The 23,582-nt window shown below is 38.0% G+C and overlaps 1 protein-coding gene across 1 annotated transcript in view; it reads left to right on the top strand.

Annotated features, from left to right (window-relative positions):
* Window positions 1-23,582, top strand: part of fasn (fatty acid synthase) — a 71,403-nt gene that overhangs the window by 10,552 nt on the left and 37,269 nt on the right. Inside the window, exons 6-19 of the mRNA XM_062442078.1 lie at window positions 774-896; window positions 1,980-2,095; window positions 2,313-2,447; window positions 4,695-5,169; window positions 5,575-5,762; window positions 10,857-11,046; window positions 12,425-12,519; window positions 12,897-13,031; window positions 13,358-13,561; window positions 13,733-13,848; window positions 13,957-14,129; window positions 14,265-14,456; window positions 15,665-15,745; window positions 19,777-19,962. Of these exons, the coding sequence (XP_062298062.1) occupies window positions 774-896; window positions 1,980-2,095; window positions 2,313-2,447; window positions 4,695-5,169; window positions 5,575-5,762; window positions 10,857-11,046; window positions 12,425-12,519; window positions 12,897-13,031; window positions 13,358-13,561; window positions 13,733-13,848; window positions 13,957-14,129; window positions 14,265-14,456; window positions 15,665-15,745; window positions 19,777-19,962 (2,409 nt within the window). The remainder of the gene's footprint in view (window positions 1-773; window positions 897-1,979; window positions 2,096-2,312; window positions 2,448-4,694; window positions 5,170-5,574; window positions 5,763-10,856; window positions 11,047-12,424; window positions 12,520-12,896; window positions 13,032-13,357; window positions 13,562-13,732; window positions 13,849-13,956; window positions 14,130-14,264; window positions 14,457-15,664; window positions 15,746-19,776; window positions 19,963-23,582) is intronic.

Genomic DNA, 23,582 nt, shown 5'->3' with positions numbered 1-23,582 from the left:
TACCAGGTCCTGCAGTAGTTGGAGTCCTGGACCTTGCATAGAATCAGTCAAAAGTATGGACTCTCCCATTCACTTGAAAGAAAAAGTTTCCACATGTTTGACCAGGACTGTATAAATTAGCAGACGAACTCGGAAATTATTCTTTAAAAAAAAAAAAAGCTTTACTTTCTGTTTTAAATATTGTACAGTACTTGTATAGTCATACATGGTAAATGGTAAATGGACTGTACTTATATACAATTTCTAGTCGTTATCACTACTCAAAGCGCTTTTGCACTACATGTCACATTCACCCATTCACTCACATTCATACAATGATGACAGGAGCTACCACACAGTGTGCCAACCTGCACATCAGCAGGAAACTTACCAATCATACACATTCATACACCGTTGGCACAGCAACGGGAGCAATTTGGGGTTAAGTATCTTGCCCAACAACACATCAACATGTGGACTGGAGGAGCCGGGAATCGAACCGCCAGGAATCAAACCGCCAAACTTCTAATTGGTGGAGGACCACTCTACTTCCTGAGCCACAGCCGCCCCAGTTTTATCAAATCTGTAACATACATTAATATTTTGTTTTGTTTTTTTGTATTCTCATCTGTGCCTCTATAATATTAAACCTTATTTCTTTATCATCACTATTTTGCTTAGAATCTCACAATCATGTTAACCTAATTTTGTATTACTTATTATTTACACTTTACACACACTGTGTACTGTGCTTACTAATATATAGTCTATATTTCTATCATTCTGTGATACAGGAAATGGATACTGTCGTTCTGAGGCAGCAGTGGCAGTGCTGCTAATGAAGCGGTCAGTGGCTAAAAGGGTCTATGCCACAGTGTTGAATGCTGGCAACAACACGGATGGATACAAAGAGCAGGGTGAGGAGGGACACTAATAGCCTATAAGCTCTAAACACATGCCGTGACACAAGCAGTCCAGTAGAAAGATTTTTATTGAACTTAAAGAAATAGTCAAGTAAGATGGAAATCAATAGTTAAAATGTGAGAAATATCTGGTCCTTGCAGTTTACATGTTTTATAAACTAGATTTTAAATGGTTAAAATGGTTTTCCTATTCATTCTGCTGTCATCAGTTTATTGTTTGGTCTATAAAATGTCAGGAAATGGTGACAAATTGTAATCACAACTTCCTAAAGCCCCAAGGTGTTTGCTTGTTTCATCAGACCAGCAGTTCTAAATCTCAAGGTACAGTTTATAATCAAATAAGACCAAGAGCAGGTTGTTACAATTGGGAAGCTGTAACTGTAACTGTTTTCATACAGCCAATAATATTGCTTTATTTTAAACTGTATAAGTAGCAACACCATTGCTCTATCACATAGCCAAGACAAAAACCAGAGACTTTGAAAAGCAAACCAGAAAGTTTTCTAACTAATCTAGAAGACTTACAATCTAACTTACATTGAACTCATCGTTTGCTGGACCTAAGCTTGTTGAAAGAGCGACCAAACAAATATTCGCTGTGGAAATATGCACTGATTACATAATTTTGCAGGTAAGATCTAAAAAAGTTGTCATATATATAATAATTCAACAGTGTCTGTTTCCTGTTTACGTATTTAGGTGTGTTTGCAGTGTGTGTGTTTGTTTTTTGTATATTTAGTTTTGAATCTGAGCTGCTGGAGGGGGTGTATAAGGTATATGGATGACATTTGCTTTTTGAAAAACTTTCAAATTACATTTTTTGAAAGGTGAAATTATCACCCAAATGTTCTGTCATAAACATCCATCACATTTTACAAATAGATTTGTTCTTGTTCTAATGAAGGACTATAACCAGCATTTCAGGCGCACTCACTTTCAGCTTTAACTGAAGTGGTTTTGAATATAGATAAATGGTTGGTTTATTTACAACCTATTTTAATCCTATTTAATGTAAATATTTTAAGTGATGAACCGAATATGAAACATTTTGTAGTAAACTATAGTTTTTTATTTCAGGTGTAACGTTTCCTTCTGGTGAGATGCAGCAGAGGCTGGTTCATTCTCTCTACCAGGAGGTGAACATCACTCCTGAGCAGGTTGAGTATGTTGAAGCCCACGGCACCGGAACAAAGGTGGGTGCACACATCAGCCTGGTTTTTTAATCACATTGTAAATGTATTTTTACTGCAAGTGTCTGCATCAGAAGACACCAAGTTCACACAGAAAAGAAAAAAAACATGCAGCACATTTCAAATCTAAAAAGAATGATAATGTCAACTTTATACACACATCTAATGTCATGCATCAGGAGTTTCTTACTTCGCTTGCATCTCTGCTCTCTACATGCAGGTCGGTGACCCACAGGAGGTGAATGGTATTGTCGGTGTGTTCTGTCAGGCAAAGCGAGAACCTCTGCTTATTGGCTCCACCAAGTCTAATATGGGCCATCCTGAACCGGCCTCTGGTCTGGCTGCTGTTGCAAAGGTAAGAGGGGCAGAACTGTTACTGGCTGCTCTGAGGATAACATCTTTCTTTCTTTATGCATCATACATATGTAGTTGCATATTAATCACATTTGAGTCTTTACGTAAAGCTCAGATTCTCTATACAGTTCATTTCACTGGTTTGCCTGAAACAATGTTTGATGCTTTTAAAGAGATGTACATCCTGTATGTATGGGTTTTCTTGCACATGTAGAAAGAAAGTATTAGTACAGCTCGGGAGGGTGTTGCTTTTTCATCAAATTAAATATTAGATTAGCCCCAACAATTTTGTGCCAGCATGTGCAGCTGCTGTGCCACTAATGCAAAAATGCCCATTATTAGACACTTGTATCATTCCTGCAGCTGTTTGATGGCCACAGGTAATAAACAGATTATTCAATGACATGTGATGCTCACAGGCTAACATTCACTAAGGTATGTTTTTAATTACGGAGATATAACATTGAAAGCATGAATAAAAGAGAGCACAAATTACTAATTCAAGTTCAAGTTTGACTCCTCCCAGGCTCCATGCTGTATGATCCTAGTTTTAAAAAAATACATTTATCCGATAAAATGTCTTTTAAGTCCAGCTATTTTGAGGGCTCTACATATATCAGGGTCTGGTTAGTTACAACCCTGCATGCAAGTGGCTAATGCAAACAGAGCCTAATCAAATGAATTGAAACTAAAACAATCAAGTCATACTCCAATGAAATAAACTGAAGTAAGATTAAATTAAATAAATCATATAGATACTGTGCATATATGCAAAGCAAACTATTATAAGTCAGCAACATGATATTGAGGGGAGTGACTTTAACAATAATGTAATGGAAACTGTGTATATGTGTAGATACTATCACTAAAATGCTGCAGTCCAAAAGAAGTGTCCAGAACTTTATTCCAGTTTTTGCTGAACATGGGCTGTGGTATGTAGAAAGATTTGAAGGTAGAATTGTGCCATATATTTAACACATATTTTTGAGATGACACTGATCAAGTTTATATACTTTGAACAAGCTGCTAACAGCTGAGATAACCGTCTGGCTTTTCACATGTCCAAAAACGTTGCAGCAGATTTGCAAACAGCCATTATTTTGATAAACTGACCACTTATTGGGAATCTACAAGTGCAAATAATAGTCTGTTCTTCTTTGGATATATGGCACGATTTACCTTCATAGAAAAACACAACAAAAACAATAAATGACTATCACAAGTTAAAGGAATAGTAAAACAGTAAGTTTCTGGTATTTCCTAATCAGGCTGAAGTGGTGAAGTAAGTAGTATTAGCTGGCGCATGCTGCCATCTGTTGGCTAAAGTTGATGCTGGGTAAATGGGAGAAAAATAGTAAATGCTGATTTTTTTTTTTTTCAAATATTTTATAGTCACAATTTAGTGCAAAGGTAACATTGAACAAGTAATACCTTAGGTACAAAAAATAAGTATTGAATATTTACAACCTAAATTGGTCCAGTACTTTAAAGAAAATTTTAGCAACTACTACTACCATACATAGACTGAGAAATGCACTGCATCTTGTGCTTTCTTGTGTTCTGCTACTTGCTTAAAATGTAACTTTGCGTTCTTACATTTAGATAAGTGAGCTTTACATTCATATTCGGGGCAGCTGTGGCTAAGGAGGTAGAGTTGGCGGTTCAATTCCCGGCTCCTCCAGACCGCATGTTGATGTGTCCTTGGGCATGACAATCCCAATGGTTGTGCCACCAGTGTATGAATGTGTGTGAATGGTTAGCTTTCATCTAATGAGGAGGTGCCCTGTGTGGTAGCCCCCATCATCAGTGGGTGAATGTGTCTGAATGGGTGAATGTGGCATGTAGTGTTAAAGTGTTTTGAGTGGTCAAAAATACTAGAAATATACATATAAGTAAGTACAGCCCATTTACCATTTGCCATTTGTTCTGATGGCTTTTCCTTATGACATGACAGGATGACATTTATGTAAAGAGACAAGAGCTTGTGTAATATTTGACATGAGAAGAATCTCTCTAGCAAAAAAAAACATTCACAGTATTTCATAGGTTATTCAACTGTATTTCGTCATAAGAAATGATATTAATGTAAGAAATGTATTATAGCTATCTTTATCAGGTGAACAGGACTTCATTTAATTTCTCCATGTGCTGCAGCTTTAACTGAACTAGAGTTTACAACTGCCTTTTTGAAAGGCAGGGCATCTTTGAAGTCAAATGAACTATTGTTTCTTATTTATCTGGCATGCAGGTGTTGCTTTCTCTGGAGCGAGGAGTCTGGGCTCCCAACCTGCACTTCAACAGTCCTAACCCTGACATTCCCGCCCTCACTGATGGTCGGGTTCAAGTTGTTGACAGGCCTATTCCCGTCCGAGGCGGTATCATAGGTATCAACTCTTTTGGATTTGGAGGTTCCAATGTGCATGTGATCCTCCGTCCAGCTGAGAGGAATGGTCAAAAACCAATTGACATGACTGCGATGCCTAGGGTGCTTCCCAGGGTGCTTCAGGCCTGTGGCCGAACAGAGGCTGCAGTGAACACCATGCTCCAAAAAGGGATGGAACTCAGTGCAGATGACAACTTCCTGTCTTTGCTGAATGAGGTCTCAGGATCTCCCACTGCTAGCATGCCCTACCGAGGCTACACTCTGATTGGTTCTCAGAGTGACATTATGGAGGTGCAGCAGGTGCAGGCCACTCGTAGGCCGCTTTGGTACATCTGCTCAGGTGAGTCTGTGAATGAGCAGATGTTGTCCAGCAGCCATCAAACAAATAATTGCCATTAATTGCCTATTATATTATCTACAGAACAAGTTGTTTGCAGTTTTAATACAGTTTACTGTTGTTTGTGAATTATTCAGGGTAAAGAGATGATTTTTGTAGCACTGAGCAATCCAACATTTGTTTTCCAATATTTGTCAACATTAGAATGTTTGGCATGCCAAATTTGAAAGGTATTCAGTCTAATACTAATTACTGATTATTAATTTGGTGCTTAAAAAAAAAGAAAATGGCTATTAAAAACTTTACATTGGTTGAACACTACATCACCACTTTGGGGCTGAACTGTTGAGAAATTTCCATATCTTTTTACCTATTACGATTTGCAGTGACTGTATATTATCTTAACAGGTATGGGAACACAGTGGGCAGGTATGGGCCGCAGCCTCATGCAGCTACCAGAGTTCAGAGAATCCATTCTGCGGTCGGATACAGCCCTGATGGACACTGGCCTGGTTGTGTCTCACCTACTCATGGAGGCAGACGACGCTACTTTTGAAGACACTGTTCATGCCTTTGTTGGTCTCGCTGCCATACAGGTACAGTGTAGATGTCATATTAGATGCAGTATATGCTGGGGGCAAATTTGCTCAACTGTAACGTGTAGTCGAATATGAAAATTATGAGATAATCTCAATAAACTATCAATAAAATAATAATAATAATAATACAATTCCTCTTATGAAAAGTCTTCTCTGACACAAGCTAGGGGAGGATTTTATATTACTGTATCATACTTATAAACATAAGTGCTCACTAACAACAGATAAAGATCAAATTAAACAACAGAAGTATGTGTGTAGCTGTAATGTGACTGGAGAAATTAGGCTAATGTAAATAATAATAGGAAATTATTAAATCTTAAAATGAATATTAACCAGAATGAATCTTCTGATGATCATTCCTAGATAGAGACCAAATCAGATATATTATAACAGCATAGCCAATGGGCAATTCACATGTCTAGAAGCAGAAGGTCTTTTAGGGCTTTGTTGCATACAATCGCACCAGTATGATGATTCTTGTAGTCCCTGCAAAATAAACGATTACTATATATTCACTAGTAGAACAATTTAAGACTTGCATGCAAAAAAGGGGAAATCACAACCAAGTTAAATTTAATAAAGCTGTATTTAGTCAAACCAGGCAATTACACACATAAGCCTTTAACAGTTGTAAATGAAAATAAATAATGGCATGATATTGATCTATATACTGTGGCCCAAATCTAAAATACCCTTAAGAATGCAGCATGATGTTCATTTAGCAAATTAAGGTCCCATTTAGAGTAAAATAGACTAAATACAGCATGTGCTTTAGGTTGTGTCTTGTTCAACACTTGGTTGTACTAAAAGACCCTCTAAGTAATTGGATATTCATTTCTTCCACTAAGTTTTATTTTTAATGGTTTTAAGCCTATTTTTGGCTAGCATTATCACAGCTGACCATAGACTGTAAATGCAGTGAGCTAACCAAGCTAGCAGTTAGTGTTAGGGTTAGCTCCATCATCCATATAAATATGGTCACTTTTGGCTCCAAAAATGCATGATGGCAACAGTCAAAATGCCATACACCGTGCTTCAAAACAGGAGTCCACACACTATGGTGTTATTTTTGTGCCACATTAGTGAGCATGCAGTGAGACTTATCTGAGTGTGCATAGGGTATTTTGAACAGAAAGTATTAATCTGAGCAAGCAAAAATGTGTCCTATTCATGCTCAACTCTGTCTGCACACTTGCTCAGTCTCTGCTCTGTGCATGACAGACACCCACATGCTCACTCACAGCGTCTCTGCTCACTCAACATCTCTTGTGCGCTCAACTCTGTCTACACGCTCGCTTGAATTGGCATAGTGTATGTAAATGAACCAAAAACCAGCAAATCACAGACTGTGAGGGGAGGAAGCAGCCTGATTGGCTGTTTTGTATACAATCAGGCGGCTTCCTCAAGAGGCAAGTGAGGAACTTGAGCGCAAACAAGAACATAAACCCTTATATTTAGTAGCTGAAGAACATTCAACATTTAGTTTAGTGTATTATAGTGCTGTTTGTATTATTCTTTGTCATTGTCTTCAAAGTTCTCTTTGTTGGAGCTATTTGTTGTTCTTATTAGATTTAATAATTAAAATGTTAATTATTTTTGATTGTTTGTTTTTGATGAATATGGTTGAATTAGTTTGATTATAATAATATAATTTTGGTTAATTTGAGAATTGGTTAATGCTTTTTTTAAAGGTACTGGGCAGCTGGGGCACAGAGGTGAATCTATTTCTATAGGTAGGCAGGGATAGGACCAGCAGGCACTAGGAAGGATTTATGTTTTTTTACCAGCGCAGAGCGGTGGCAGACGATATTGTCCTTGTCTGTTTACTTGCAGGACATGGTAAAATAGACCATTTAAATATCCAGACTTCACTGCACCTGCAGAATTAAGTTGTAAGTAAGCAAAGGTTGTTTTTTGTCCATATACAATGAATGTAAAGGTCAGATGAGTATTAAATATGAATATAATATTAGCAGTGTTTAGCAGATCATGCAAAGAGAAATCTCCCTGAGCATTTTGTTGAGTGTAAAGCAGCAGACCCATATGTATCAAAAACATTAAGAACCATTTAGAAAATCAAAGAGACAGTGTCAAGAATTTCAAATTGATCTCTGTGAAAGTACTTGAGGTCTTTAGTCCTGTCTCAAAGCGCATTTTATCCCCTTGTGGCCCAATGCCCTTGCAGACTTGACGTGATGGTGATGAAAATGTCACAGTACGTACGGCTGAAGTACCAAAGGGCTCTCCCCGAAGGTAGAAATTTGGATTCAGCCCCCTACTTGCACTCTTGAAAAGTTGAATGTGCCTTCACGCATTGCCAGGTGGTAGGAAAGTGTGTCCAACATCTGAAATGTACTAACACTACACTTGACCCCCACTTGATGTTCACTTCTCCTAACACACAATTCACTACGGTATATTGTGCAACACTAGTTCAGTAGTTGGCGGTAGCGTGCTTATTGGCTTGTATCAGGACGGGCTATAATCAATTGACAAGATTAGAAATTTAATTTAGCATGAATATTATTATTCATATCCAAAAACAAAACCTACACAGATGGTTATCATGTAATATTAACAATGAATCTGTTCTTCTTGATGGGACTGACGGGACTAATATTGTTACATATCTGACAGTGTCAAGATAAATACTATCAACCATTCAAAATAATATTGTATTATGCCTCTTTTATGTACAATTAACCGAAGTGCCTCTTGATAACTTGATTTAATTTCTTTTTATTTCTCCTCTCAGCTCCTGAATGTGTTTTTATGGTCATCTGATTGTAACTATAATACTGTTTGGTTGAGCCAACTCAACTTTTCAACAAATCAATAGCAGCTTGATAGTACAGTATGTGTATTTGTGTGAGTGAAGGGCAGTCCTATTAATCAAGACATCCAGTCACTGTAACAGTAACCTCAAATACGTCACACAAGTCAGCCACTTGACTACTTTCAAATATCATAAGGGGAGGTGTTGGGATGGACCCAAGCTATGATAAAGTGGCCCAGACAAAATGATGGCCGTTTTTAAGTTAGTTTTTTTTGTTTTTATTTTAATGAATAAAATAGATTTGTAATCTCAATTAGATTTTTGTAGTTACATTAAAAAAAACAATACACAAAATCAACCTAAAAGAAAAGTCATAATTAAACACAAATGTGATTATAAAACCATCAATAATGCATTTTAAAGAATATAGTCTAGAAACAACCTAAATGGCACATTAAAACAATCCAGTCAACCCAACCCTGTTCAAAATCCATAAAAAACAAAAACAAGTATTCTAACATACCCCAAAACAGTGGCAACTAGAAGAGAGAAGCAATGATTTGAATTCACAGAGCAAGACCAAATTTAGCATTTTTTTTTTAACAATATATTTATTAGTTTTTACATAGAAATACAAAGTACATAGACATACATATTCGAACAATATACAAACAAACACAAGGTACATTCAATAAGAGCACTTGAGTCCATGAGAGTTCTTACAGGTGTTATAAAGTAGTTTTGCAGCACATGATTGTGGTCCTGTACAGGGAATAATTATGCTGTGCCTGTTTCACACAGTAAGTCAGATAAATCTTTGTTCTTAATATACTGGATGTAGCACCCCCATATTTCCTGAAATATTTCTTGTTTATCTTTTAGAGTATATGTCATTTTTCCAGTGGTAAACATAAAGACAACCATTGAAGCATTGCGTAATACTTGGTTTGCCAATCCTTTTCCACGTTAGAGCTATCACTCTCTTTGCTTGTAGTATTCACATATTTCTGAAGATTTTTTCAAAGCGATTTATGTCATGTCTTATAGGATATAAGCCCAGTAGGAAAATGTGGGTTCCAACACTAGTCTAATTGATAAAATCGCCTGTATTATTACTCTAACCTCTTCCCAAAATTCCTTTTATTTTGGGACATGACCATATACAGTGGAACAATGTGCCCTTATATTCTCCACATCTATTACAGAGGTCAGGAATCTGAGTTTTTCTGGTGTAATGTACACTCTCATTAGCCAATTAAATTGCAGCATTTTTAGACGTGCGTTACCCGTCTGGCTAATTTACATGCTTTACTCCATTGTTCCATTGTCAATTCCTCCTGTAAGTCAGATCTCCATGCATTAAGCTTAGCAGCAGAGGAATCAGGAGAAGATGTCACCAGCAATTTATACAATTCAGATATCATACCTCTACCAGAGGGGTTTTTAGTTAGGATTTTCTCTAATGTGGACAACGGGGGAATTCGTGTAAAATCATTTTGATAAGACCTGATAAAACTCCTAAGCTGCAAGTATTTGAAAAAATGTTTTCGGGGATTTTAAATTTTAAGATTAGTTGTTCAAAACTTAAAAGTCTTCCATCCCCCCCGAAGGCATCTTTCACCAGTCCCAACCCCAAGTCTGCCCATATTTTAAAACCACCGTCCACTCTACCTGGAGCAAAATAATTGTTGCCCAAAACTGGGCTAAAAATGGAGGGGGGAAATTCTTCTTTCAAATATCTTTGGGTGACATGCAAGATATAATTCATGTTTTTAACTATAGGGTTAAGCGTAATCTTTTTGAGTTTATTATATTTATCAGAGTAGATATACGTGGGAAGTGGAAGCTTGAGAGAGAGTGACTCAATACTTCTCCATGCGGGGGGCTTTTCTGCAGTATAATAGAACATTATAGTTCTTAATTGGGCTGCCCAATAATACCAAACCATATTAGGGCATTGCAGCCCTCCTGCGTCAAAGGGCAGGTATAAAAGGTATAAGCAAAGTCTGGGACGCTTGTTATTCTATAAAAATTGGTTAAATCTTTTTTTTATTTTAAAGAAAAAGTCTGATGGAGGTGGCAAGGGGATATTCTGAAACAAATACAGAACCTTAGGGAGAACGTTCATTTTTTGTATATAATTTTGCATTTATAATTATAGTTGTAGAAGACTCCAGTGGAAAGACTATATGTTTCAGATAGTTCAGTGCTGACTTTGGGAACTATATATTAAAAAACGAGTCCTGGGAGCAGAATTGAACACAAATTATGGAAATTAAACCACGTGTGTTCTGTGGCTCATCTTGTTACAGATAGCTCAAATTGACCTGTTCACTAAGATGGGTCTGCAGCCTGATGGCATCGTAGGACACTCAGTGGGAGAGCTGGCTTGTGGCTACGCTGATGGCTCCCTCAGTCATAGTGAGGCGATCCTGGCTGCCTACTGGAGGGGGCGCTGCATCAAGGAGGCCAACCTTCCACTTGGAGGCATGGCTGCAGTTGGTAAGCATGAACATATATTAAAATTTCTCAATAAGCACACTGTCTAGGGAGAAATAATTAATTTGTAAAATGTAGTTATTTAGAATAAAAAACTGTCACAGTCCAATAGGGCTGTGATGGTATTGATTTTTTCATACAGCAGTGAAAAAGCAACCATATGATCTGGCGGTTTAACGATCTCCCCCAACAATGAAAGGGAACGGTTAACCATGCTAGATGGATAGCAGATTTGGGTATAAAAAGTAGAGGCCAACCAATATGGGATTTTTGAAACCAGTACCAGTTAAGAGTGGAAAAATTCACAGATAACCATGGTGGCCATAATTAATTTTTGCACTGGAATGAAAATAGACATTCTCTATGTGGATTGTTAACAGCTTTTGCACTGATTTGAGGCTGCTTTATTAAACAAGTGACTAATGAAGTATATTAACATTGTTTAGAGTTTCCAGAAATGAACACTAACAAAATAGAGAATAGAAATAAAATAGCAAAATAAACATCAGTACTGTCATTATTTCAGTTGATTGAGCTCCAATCAGAAATTCTTGTTCATCAATAAATGTCATTACCAATATTTCACTGTTCATGTATAATTATAACTCACAAACAGCAGAGTGAAGAATGGCAGTAATGTTACACGTTTAGAGGAAACTTTCAACACTGGAAAAACAGACGTTGAAATTTTAATTTTTGTAAATGTAACGACTGTAATTATTCAGTTGGAGACAAACTGAACTGTGAGTCCTGAACAAAATCGTTTGGTGTGAATAAGTCGTTTATTTACTTTCTAGCATTGCGTCTCATCAGCTTGGTCACAACATAGCCTGAAATCAACAGTGAACAGACTCAGTCCATCACTGTGCTGAGCTAGAGAAAGCTGTTCTGATGCTAACCTTTGAGTCTGCTACATTACTGACTGTACTGACAAACTACAGCTGCTGACATGTGAAAAGCATCAGTGACGTGTTGTCAGGGATTAGGTAATGTGGTAGTCACAGCCCTAGAGTCAAGTATGTGGGAGGAGAAAGGTCATTGACATTTTTATTAGTTTGATGATCTGGCTAACATTCTCAACCAGGCTGTAGTTTTACTATTGATGGGGCTCATTATTTTCGGTTTTCATAAAACAATTAAAGAGTCTATGTAAATTTTGATAGTTTGAAACTATATTGTGTTTTATTTATTTTCTTATTTTATTTATTTCTTGCTACTGTTTATTTCTATATGATAGGATATGCACACCTCAATATACAGATGTACAAAATAATGACAACTTTGATTTTACTGTTTGTCTTGTAAGTGTTTTTAGTTTTTCTTTTTTACTGTTTATTTTTGGCACGTCTCTTACTTTCTGTGCTTGTTGTCTGTGTTCCAGGGTTAACCTGGAAGGAGTGTATGGCTCAGTGTCCTCAGGGCGTAGTCCCAGCCTGCCACAACGCTGAGGACACAGTCACCATCTCTGGCCCTCAGGTCAATCATTCTATCAGACTTCTTGTTCTGTAGCCCTAGTAACGGACTGAATTTTAGACACTGAAAACTCAAATCTTGCTTTAGCAAAAATGTGTATAATTCTTTTTCTTCACATGGTGTTTATTTCATAACTATTTGCTGAATACTATACTACAATAGATTAATGAAATTAAATAAATGACTCTGATAGGGACAACAGGAAGGTTTGGGGCTAGAACAGTGACAGTTAAATATTTGCTCAAAAATAAAATATAGCATTGAAAACAAACAAAACCTGAAATTAAAAAGGAAACATTGGCATTGAAACACTTGTATTGGCTCTAAAAAAAAAGTGCCAGGGTGACGGTTATTAACAGATGTGGTGTGTGTTTCATCAGGAGGCAATCAGTAAGTTTGTGACTGAGCTGAAAGAGCAGGGAGTCTTTGCAAAAGAGGTGCGTAGCGCTGGCGTCGCTTTCCACTCCTACTACATGGCTTCCATCGCTCCAACCCTCTTGGCTGCTCTAAAAAAGGTATGCAGCTATGCAATGTTTCAACAGTATGCAACCTGCTGTTATAATGAATATATGGAACCTCTATTGCTGTAGCTCCTTTTTGTCCTTCTTTAATGTTCTACCAGGTTACTGGGCATGTCAGATTATTAGAATCATACTGTGTGTATGTATGTATATATGTGTGTGTGTGTGTGTGTATATATACAGTATATAAAAATATACGTATATGTATATATATATACATATATATATACACACTTTGCCCCATGCAGAACAGTAAAGTTCCATGCTATTTGGCATATTTAAATATTAAAAAATCATATTTAACATAATCTTGTGTGTAGGTGATCAAAGAGCCAAGGCAGCGTTCATCCCGCTGGGTGAGCACCAGCATCCCTCAGTCTGAGTGGGACTCTCCTCTCGCTCTCTATAGCTCGGCTGACTACCATGTCAACAACCTGGTGAGCCCAGTGCTGTTCCAGGAGGCTCTCAGCCAGGTGCCTGACAATGCTGTGGTGGTAGAGATAGCGCCTCATGCTCTACTGCAGGTACACCCAACATCCTCCATTTGCAACTTAATATGTGTGTTTATAGGTGGTGCCATGAAAGACAATTTCTGTCAAGAGGTGCCATGGTTTAAAAACATTTTGGCAGCGACTGTTAAACTACAGATTATCCATATATATTTTTTACCTCCTGTCTTCATCCTGCACACACAGGCCATCCTGAAGCGTAGCCTGAAGCAGACGTGTTCCATCCTACCCCTGATGAAGAGAGGCCACACCAACAACCTTGAGTTCTTTCTCTCAAACATTGGCAAAATCTATATGAATGGGTAAAAATGCATTCACAAACTTTTGGTGTGTTTGAATGCTTTGGGGGGAGCTTATAATCTTTGAAGTCGATACTGAATATTTGAATTATTTCTTATGCACCTTCTTAGCATCAACTTGGATGGTAACAGCCTCTATTCAGTGGTGAAGTTCCCTGTACCGGTTGGTACCCCTCTGATTTCCCCTCTGGTACAGTGGGACCATGCCCAGACCTGGGATGTCCCCAAGGTGGAGGATTTTTCTGGCTCTGTAGGATCCAATTCTGCTACCATTTATAACATTGGTATGAAAGGCTCATCTGGATTCAAATTAAGTTCTGCATGGGCGCTTCTGTTATATTTAGAATGTTTAACAGTGGTTCTTCATTTCATTGACCACTTTGTGTACTTGTGTCCAACTCTTCTTTAAACAACAAAAGACATAAATCCAGAGTCTACGGACTACTACCTGATTGGACACTGCATTGATGGGCGTGTCCTCTATCCGGCCACGGGTTATCTGGTGCTAGCCTGGCGTACCTTGGTGAGAAGTCTGGGGGTTGTCATGGAAACCACTCCTGTAACCTTTGAGGACGTCACCATCCACAGGGCCACCATCCTGCCAAAGACTGGTGAGAGCAGCGGGGATGTGAGGACTTGGGGTGGGGGGTTGGAGATAATTTAGGGTGTTTCCCAACTTTCCTAGGGCACCAGGAACCTTCTGAGAAATTAAGGAACTACACCCCAGGACCAACTTTAGTTAATTTATGATCCAGGTATCAGGTGCTAAAAAGTTCCTGCTCCAGGAGTAGTGTGTTTCCAACGGTTCAAGAACTTTAGTGGCAACGTTTGCAGGGCTGACTGTCTCTGATTTGGTAAACACTGTGGCTGCTTCAAAATGTGCACCGGTTTAAGAAAAACAAGAAGGCACTTGTTGTAGGGCTGGATTTTATTTATATTTTTTTCCCAGCCTGAGGTTGATTTATTTGATTTTTTGTTAACATATTTTTTGGATGGTGGTGAAAGAATAAACCACTTGCAAGGCTTTCAACATTTTGCATAAAACACAGGCTGTCCGATAAGATGATTCAACAAGATACAGCATAAGGATCCAGTTTGATAAGTTTCAGTTTCAGCACAGACAGAGTAGAAAAGTCTGTTCACCAGCGGATCTGCTGTGTATGTTTCCTTGCAAGACATCTGGCCAGTATCTGTAGATTGCTTCTACCTAGGATTAGCTAGACAAGCTGAACAAGGTAGAATTGGAAAACTGTTATGATTCTTCAACAACAAACACAAATTGAGAGCACGAATCATTGTCATTTTCAGCCTGTCCCTTATGCAAATGGCTGCGCATGTGGTATAATAATTCATGTTACAATTAGTGTAGCTGGCGAATGTAGTTTCTATGTTAATTTCTGACTAATAGTAATAATAACAACCTATTGTGCGTATTGTAAAGACAAATAACTATCATGGACTGTAGAGAATGTAGTTTAGTTTGTAGAGTGCTGAGTTTTCAGTCTCAGTGTCTGTCTCTGTATTTCTCCTTTTCATTAATTCATTCATCTTTCTCAAACATCATTCAGGCATAAGTAAATACAAAGAATAACAGGCTGACTGTGTAGTTTTTTTCCTTATCTGAAAATTGCTGTTCAAATTCTGCTCTCATTTTTAAAATCTGTCGAGGGTTTGTCTTAATGGTTCTTCAGATGAGGTGAAAATGTGAACAGGAAATCACGGAAGGGATATTTCTATTTAAGTTTCATTACGTTTCTGAACATAGTTCCTTTGGTTTCATAGTTTTTATCTTTTTTCTTTGCTTTTCTGTTCCTTTCAGGCTCTGTCCAGTTGGGGGTGCATCTCATGCCTGCCACCAATAAGTTTGAGGTTTCAGAGAATGGAAACCTGGCTGTCAGTGGTAGGTCATTTTTGTTCATACAGTGATACTTAAACAGTTACAATCAAGTTTATTTGTCCCATGTAATCGTATGAGGTACAATCACAGTGAAATGTAATCCCATCAGTTCCTTCATTTTGTGTTTTAAAAAGCGTACAGTTTACCTTGGGGCCCAGACGTTACTAGCACATGGCAGTTTTCGGCTGCGACCTCATTTAGCAGCCTCATTTGACAGCAGTCTTAGGCAATGATCATGTGCAAATGTGGTCTTGTATGATCCTAGTGAGCTGAGGAGCCTTTTAGTAGTGATCTGGTTTATCTGGTACCTCCTTCCCGACCACAGCTGGAAGAAAAGTATCTTATCTTGGTGGTTGGGATTCTTAATGATTCTCCTAGCCTTATTCTTACAGCACATTTGTGTAAATACCCTTTAGGCAGGGAAGAGCACCACCTATTGTATGTTCAGCTGAATTAACCAGTCTTTGCAGGGCCTTGCAGTGCTGTTCAGTGCAGTTTCTGTACCACACAGTGGTGTGTCCCATCAGGACACTGTTGATAGTGCAGGAGTAGAAATTCCTCACTATTTGAGGGTATAGCCAGAAGTGTCTGAGGTGAAACAGTCTCTGCCTTTCCTTTCTCACCACTGAGTCAATATGCAGCACCCTACACCCTGTGGACACCAAAGCACTTGAAGCTGTCCACCCTCTCCTGCGAGGACTTGTTGATAAAAAGGGGGTTTAGCTCCATCCCTACTTCTTTCACAAATCTACTATGAGCTCCTTAATCTGGCTGATGTTCAGGAGTAGGTTGATGTCCTGATACCATCGGGTCAGGTCCTCCCCTATACTGACCCTGATGAAGGCCACAAGCTGAAATGAATTTGTATAACAATAAAGTTGTTCAATATTGTTCTATATATGTATTTATACTACAGGTGTTGCTGTAGTTCTGACCTCTTCAGGTCATCTATTTCCTTCAGTTCGACTTAAACATTGTTATCTGTGATCAGGCCCTACACAGTTGAAAGTGTAGAGGGACAGCACGGAGCTCACTACACAGCCCTGGGATGCTCCAGTATTAAGGTTGAGGGTAGAAGAGGAGTATCCACCTATCCTCACCCATGGGGGTCTGCCCATCAGTAAGTCATAGGTCCACATGCCAAGTATGGTGTTTAATTCCAAGTCCATGAGCTTTGTGATGAGCCTTACAGTCATTTCACATCAGCCCAGGTGTGCCATCGCTGCAGATGTGGTTCAGGAGGTAGAGCGGTTGTCCACCATTTGGAGGATCGGCAGATCAATTCCGGACTCCTCCAGTCCACATATCGATGCGTCCTTGGGCAAGACACTTAACCCCAAATTGCTCAAGATGGCTGTGCCAACAGGGAATGATTGTGTGTGAATGGTTGGTCTCCATCTGATGAGCAGGTTGGCACCCTGCGTGGCAGCCCCTGTCACCAGCATTTGAATGTGTGTGAAAGGGTGAATGTGACATGTATTGTAAAAGCACTTTTAATGGTTGAAAAGACTAGAAAAGAGCTATATAAGTACAGTCCGTTTACTATTTACCATTACCTAATGGCACTGTTCTCATCTAAGTTCAGACAACATGGTTCTCCTCATCAGTGCCCACCAGCTCATCCTCGCTCTCCTCCGGTAGAATATCTAACTCTGCCCTGACTTGCATCTTCTATGTATGAAGGAAGCATTTTTAAACTGGCTAGCTGACTACATACTATCTGGAGTATATGTCACAGTGCATTGACCACTTATCTTCTAAAAAGAAAAACATTTTAGGCCCTATGATTACTAATGTATACAAAAGTAGACCAACATATAATATGGGTGGGTATTGCAGTTCTGTCTGGTAAAACCATGATTTCCAGTTGTGTCATTTATAGGGAAGATAATACATTACAGTTACAAAATGTCTGAAATTACAAACTATACAGGAAAATGTTATTTTCTTTCCTTTTTTAATGTAATCAAAAGTTGTAAACTTAGTCTCAGAGTAGCCTTGTCCTATATGAGTCAGTTACACTCTAATAGGTTGAATGCACACAAATCACTTCTATATTCGCATATAGTTTCCATATGGAAACAAATTAATTTTACCATTTTACAAAAAACAGTTTGTACATGTTAATATATCATTAACATGTACAAACTGAAATCAATCTGATAAATAGGACTTAAACCAGCTTAATGCAGTTCCTTTAATGCTAATGAAATGTTCCTGTGATAGGATGTTATGGTCAGTGATATCAAAAGCAGCACTAAAATCTAACAGGACAAGTACAGAGAGAAGTCCATTGTCTGATGCAATTAAGAGGACATTTGTAATAACTGTCTCTCACCAGTGCTGTCGTTGTGCTATGATGGGCTCTAAATGTAGACTGAAAATCCTCAAACTATTGTTATGTAGAAAGTCAAATAACTGATAGGCAAATTGTCCCGACCTGTAGTCTGGAAATAAGGATGCAATGCAGCAGTAACGTTTTGGATAACAAGCAGAAATGGATATAGAAAAGAGTCTTATTCAACAAATTCAGCTCAAAAGCCCTGCTAGATGTTCTCTCCACAAGACCAAAGTTATTTACATTACAGAGTACATAGAGTCTCAAATACCAGTCACTGGCCAAGCAGCTGATACAGAGAGACCTCCTCCTGCTCAACAAAGGTGTGTGTGTGTTTCATAATAAACATATTTGCATAAAGCAAGCACATGTGTCCAATCCCATGTTAATACGAGTATTAAAAACTTGAAAAATATCCCTTTTAAAGTTCATTTAGAAAAAAAAAATCAAAATGTGCGATACATTTTTCAAATATTCATATACATATACATATACTACATATCCGTTGGAAAATGATGGGGGCACTGAGGTCCAGTTTATTATCTAACAACTGTTCAATGGCTGACACAGTGTTTCCTCTGATGTTGAGGTGGATGCAGAAATGGGAAGAGATGGTATTGCTTTTTTATGTGATCAGGATCCTAGCTGGGGTTTATCCCCTCCACCTTTTCCTTGATGTTCAATCTGATGTTTACATTTGAAAATCTTGACCAGCCATGTAGCTTTGTCGGTAAGAGAATTTAAAAAGCGGTGAATTGACCATTCCCCTATCCTGATGAATGATTATAGCCATATGTTATCATATTAAACTATTATTCACGAAAAGTACAACTAATATTGTAAAAAATAAACATAAATGAGCATACATTTTGACAACTAATTAAATTAAAGGCAACTAGATAGGTCCACTCGTTTGGATATGTTTTCACAGCTTCATAGCTCTGCGTTAAGAAAATCTACTATAAAAGGTTCTCATAATATTTTGGTCAATGTCCTATAGCATGATCTATAACAGCAATAGGATTGTCTGTTGCAGGAAGATCTGATCAGGATTTAGACACTATCTTCAACCTTAAACACCTCTGTTTTCAACCAGCAGAGGTTGCTTGACTGAAATAGACACATGACTGCTCTGCTTGTTAATTTCTGCTCCCTTAAATGCATAAATGATTAAATATTATTTTATGGTCTTACAGATCAGTTTCTCACAATGCTGTGTTGGTTGTTTAATAGAGGGTAATGAGGCAGTTTTAGTGTAATTCCAGGAGCAAATATGTGACATCTATTTATCATCATATAATATAATAATGTTTGCATGGAAATAGGGCTGTCAAATGATTCATTTTTCTTTAATTGTGATTAAGGGGGTGTGGGGGTGTGACATAGGAGGGAGGAGGGGTTGTTGCTGTTCAAGTTTTTTCAAAGTGCTGTGTGAAATGCAAGAAAGGTAAGAGTCGCTTTAACGTGTTAACGCCGACAGCCCTATGTGGAACTCCAGTAACTGGGTTGTTCAGACATAAACTGTCCTAAACAAACTTAGCAATGAACAGCGGTTAAAAGAATGATATGACAGTGAGTCAGTTCACAACAGTGTCCCATAAAAGAATAGCTCCTTTGTAGGTCCACTTTTCAGTGAATATGTGAAAGTGCAGTCTTCGTAAAAATCTCTGCCTTCTATTCCTCTTGTCATTTTTAGGTAAGATAAGCCTTCTGGAGGATGCAGCTCTCGATTCATTTCATGGTCAGATTCGTCAGCAAGCTGCCAACAATGATGGTGAACCAAAAATGAAACTAACAGCGCATGATGTTTACAAGGAGCTGCGTCTGCGTGGCTATGATTATGGGAAGACCTTCCAAGGCATCTTGGAGTCTAACAATGAAGGTAAAAGTAATGATACAGAGAGACCTCCTCCTGCTCAACAAAGTGTGTGTGTGTGTGTGTGTGTGTGTGTGTGTGTGTGTGTGTGTGTGTGTGTGTGTGTGTGTGTGTGTGTGTGTGTGTGTGTGTGTGTGTGTGTGTGTGTGTGTGTGTGTGTGTGTGTGTGTGTGTGTGTGTGTGTGTGTGTGTGTGTGTGTGTGTGTGTGTGTGTGTGTGTGTGTGTGTGTGTGTGTGTGTGTGTGTGTGTGTGTGGTTAATTTAGTGTAATACAAACATGAAAGCTCCTATATCTATATCATCTCATGTCTCTGGTCTGTACTGTTCTCGTGGACTTGTGAAACATCATTAGTCACAGCTTAAGTACCATTCCAATTCAAAGTTTGCATGTAAGTTCAAATGTATTTGTCAATCAACCATTAATTCACACATATAGTTGAATGTTGTACAAACATGTTTTTGATGGTAAAGCACTTTTGTATTCGGGGGATGGTTGGGCAAATTGAAGTCATACATCTATGTCGTGTACACTTCTCCTTTGTGTAGAAACACTTATACAATACACCAATACAATATATTTACAAAAATGTAAAATTAAAAAATTAAAAATCACTGATACCATGTGTCAGTGATAAGAACACAGTAATTCAAAAGACATCACCTTTTTGAAAATCTTCATGTTTTTATTGAACAGCACTGCATGTGTAGAAAGTCCTTATATGTGAAGATATGACCACATTTGATTAAAAATCAACAAATACAAATAAAGACAGGCAGTCCGGTCTATGTTAGATATAGTAAAGACCACAGGACTTAATGACTCCTCCATATCCCTCACCCTGACCTTTGTGGTAATGATATCCTTTGAGTGCCTTGTGCTGTCCCACATCCAGTCTATCACAGACCCACTCCTGGACCAATTGCTGTTCAGCTACAGAGCCAACAGTTATGTAGATGATGCAGTCAGTGGCCCTCCACTTCATTCTCCAGCACCCACACTTTTCAGCTTTGCCTTCAACACAATCATCACAGTTTTCTTGTAGGACAAGCTCTTCAGATGAATGTACTTGATCCCATCTGCATGTGGATTATAGACTTACTGTCTAACAGGAAGCAGCATGTTAAGCTAAGACCAGAAGGCAGAGTTGCAATCCAACACACTTCTCTGCACTTCCATCAGAACAGTTACCGAACCCAAAACCCCATAGAAACTGTGTCTGCCCCCCAACCACTTAAATGAATTAAATTAAAAGTTCCCACCACTGCAATAGTCGAAAAATAGGGGAGATAAATGTGGATTCTTAAACTTTAAATCTCTGTCATCTAAAACTAGATTTGTAAGCAGTCTTATATCAGATTATCATGTTGATTTTGACTTGAAACCTGGCTGTGTCATGAATAATATGTCGAATCCACTCCCTTCAGTCATATTAATACCCACTTTCCTCTACACACCTGCTGAAAAGATGGAGTTGTAGCCCTTTTTGCCTCAATTCTAATCCACCGTAGACCTAAATTCAGTTATAACTCATCCAGAATCCTAGTCTTTCATACCCAACCTGGGAATCTTTACAATTCTGGTTGTTATTGTCTACCATCCCCCTTTTTTTATCAAAAAAAATGTAATCAAATTTAAGGAAGTCATTCTATCAGCATTTAATTAACTGCTATGTCTCAATACAGTAGATTACTCTTATGCTAACTTTAATCCCTCCCAAATTGATCATTTTGTTGAAAGTGCTACAGGCTGCAAACAACACCTGACTCCATCGCCTCTTTAAAAAAGAAGATGATGAAACAGAAGAGACTGGCTCCATGATACTCCCAAATGACTCCCAAATTTGCAAATAAAAGCAACATTGTGAAAACTTGAAAGGATATGACATTCCACCATGCTGGAAGAATCTTGCTTAGTCTGGTGAGAAAGTCTTAAAGCATACAGAAATAATACCAGACACTATTACTCATTATTAATATGAATTAATTAATTAATAATTCTTTAATGATACAATTCTAACTATTAGAGACAAAATTCATCACCTCCTGCCCTCAATAGGCACAGATTTATCTCCAAACACAGGAACCTTAGAAACAGCTGTGAATTCTGATATATATTTTGAATTTCTTTCTCCAGTCGACCTTCCTAAACCACTTAAATGAGTTCTTCATCTAAACCATCAACCTGTTTCTTAGACCCTATTCTAACTACACTGCTTAAGGAAGTTACCCTTTGTTGGCACTTTACTAGATATGATCAATCTGTCTTAATTAACAGGCTATGCACCTCTTCTTAAAAAGCCTATTCTTCTGATCTGTATTTGATCAATACAACACTTCAAACAGTCATCATTCCAGATGCCTTTAAAACAACTGCTGTTAAACCCTTACTAAATAAAACCAACCTTGACTGAAACTGCACTGAGATACTTTAGCTCATTCAAAACTGAAACTCGGCTATTAAGCAGAACCAAGAGGAGAGAACACATTAGTCCAGTTTTAGCTGCTCTGAACTGGCTTCCTGTAACTCTCAGAATTTTATTTTATTTTTTAACTTAGATTTTTATTAGTTTTAACAACAAAGGGACATCACAAAAACAAAAAGGAACAAACAAATAAAACCAAGAACATTACCATTAGGGGAGTCTCATTCTTTGCATTTTCAGTTCCTCATTTCCTGAGTCATCATGTCCATTTTTCATCTGTGTTTTTAAATTGTGTCCCTTTGTCCCATTTTTGCGCTCCCTGCTCCTCCTGCAGTCTCATGCAAAATGTCATCCTCTCCATCAGGTAGATTTCTTCCACTATTTCCAACCATCGGTCGTTAGGGGGGTCTGGTTTACACCACCTTCTGGTTATAGCCTTTTTACTAGCTATCAGTAAACTTTATATTTATTTTTATATCCTAGTATCTTTTGCAGAGTATTATGCACCATTTCCCAAAACATTGTTGACAACTTATAACATTTCCAAAAGACATGAGCATGGTCCGCATCTAATTCACCACATTCTCGCCAGCACATATGATTAGTATTTGAATATTTATTCTTAATCTTAGGTGTGATAAAGTAGTGTATTAAGTTCTTCCAGGAGAACTCCCTCCATGTCCTAGAATTGGTGGATGCTTTGATGCATCTTCCACATATTTTGCCATTCTATGTCTATGAGATCTATACCAAATTCTGCTTCCCATTTCTATTTCTCCATATAAGTCTGATTGGGTTTTCTTTGTAATACTTGATTATGATTTGAGTCACACCACTCGCTTCTATGGAAGGATCTCTTTTAATTTCTTTCTTATAATAATACCTGTAAATATCTGTACGAGTCATGTTTCCCCAGGTTGTACTTGTCTTTCATATTTTGAAAACTCTCCAGCTCCTTTCTCTTCTAAGGTACACCATGCTGTATTTCCCTTAGCTATCCATAATTTGAATCCCTTATCAAGTTGACTCGGTTTAAAACTGTTATCAAATGCTACCCATTTGAATTGATTTATATCCTCTATTTTGTGTTGTCTGGTTACGCGGAACCACAGCTCTAGAGTGAATGAGGTAATCGGGTCCATACCTTTCTGTATGTTTTTGTAAATTTCTCTATCTCCAATTATACTCTGGATAGGGTAACCA

This window comes from Scomber scombrus, chromosome 21 (genome assembly GCF_963691925.1).
Source record: "Scomber scombrus chromosome 21, fScoSco1.1, whole genome shotgun sequence".
Classification (NCBI taxonomy): Eukaryota; Metazoa; Chordata; class Actinopteri; order Scombriformes; family Scombridae; genus Scomber; species Scomber scombrus.
This window is presented reverse-complemented; position numbering and strand designations above follow the sequence as displayed.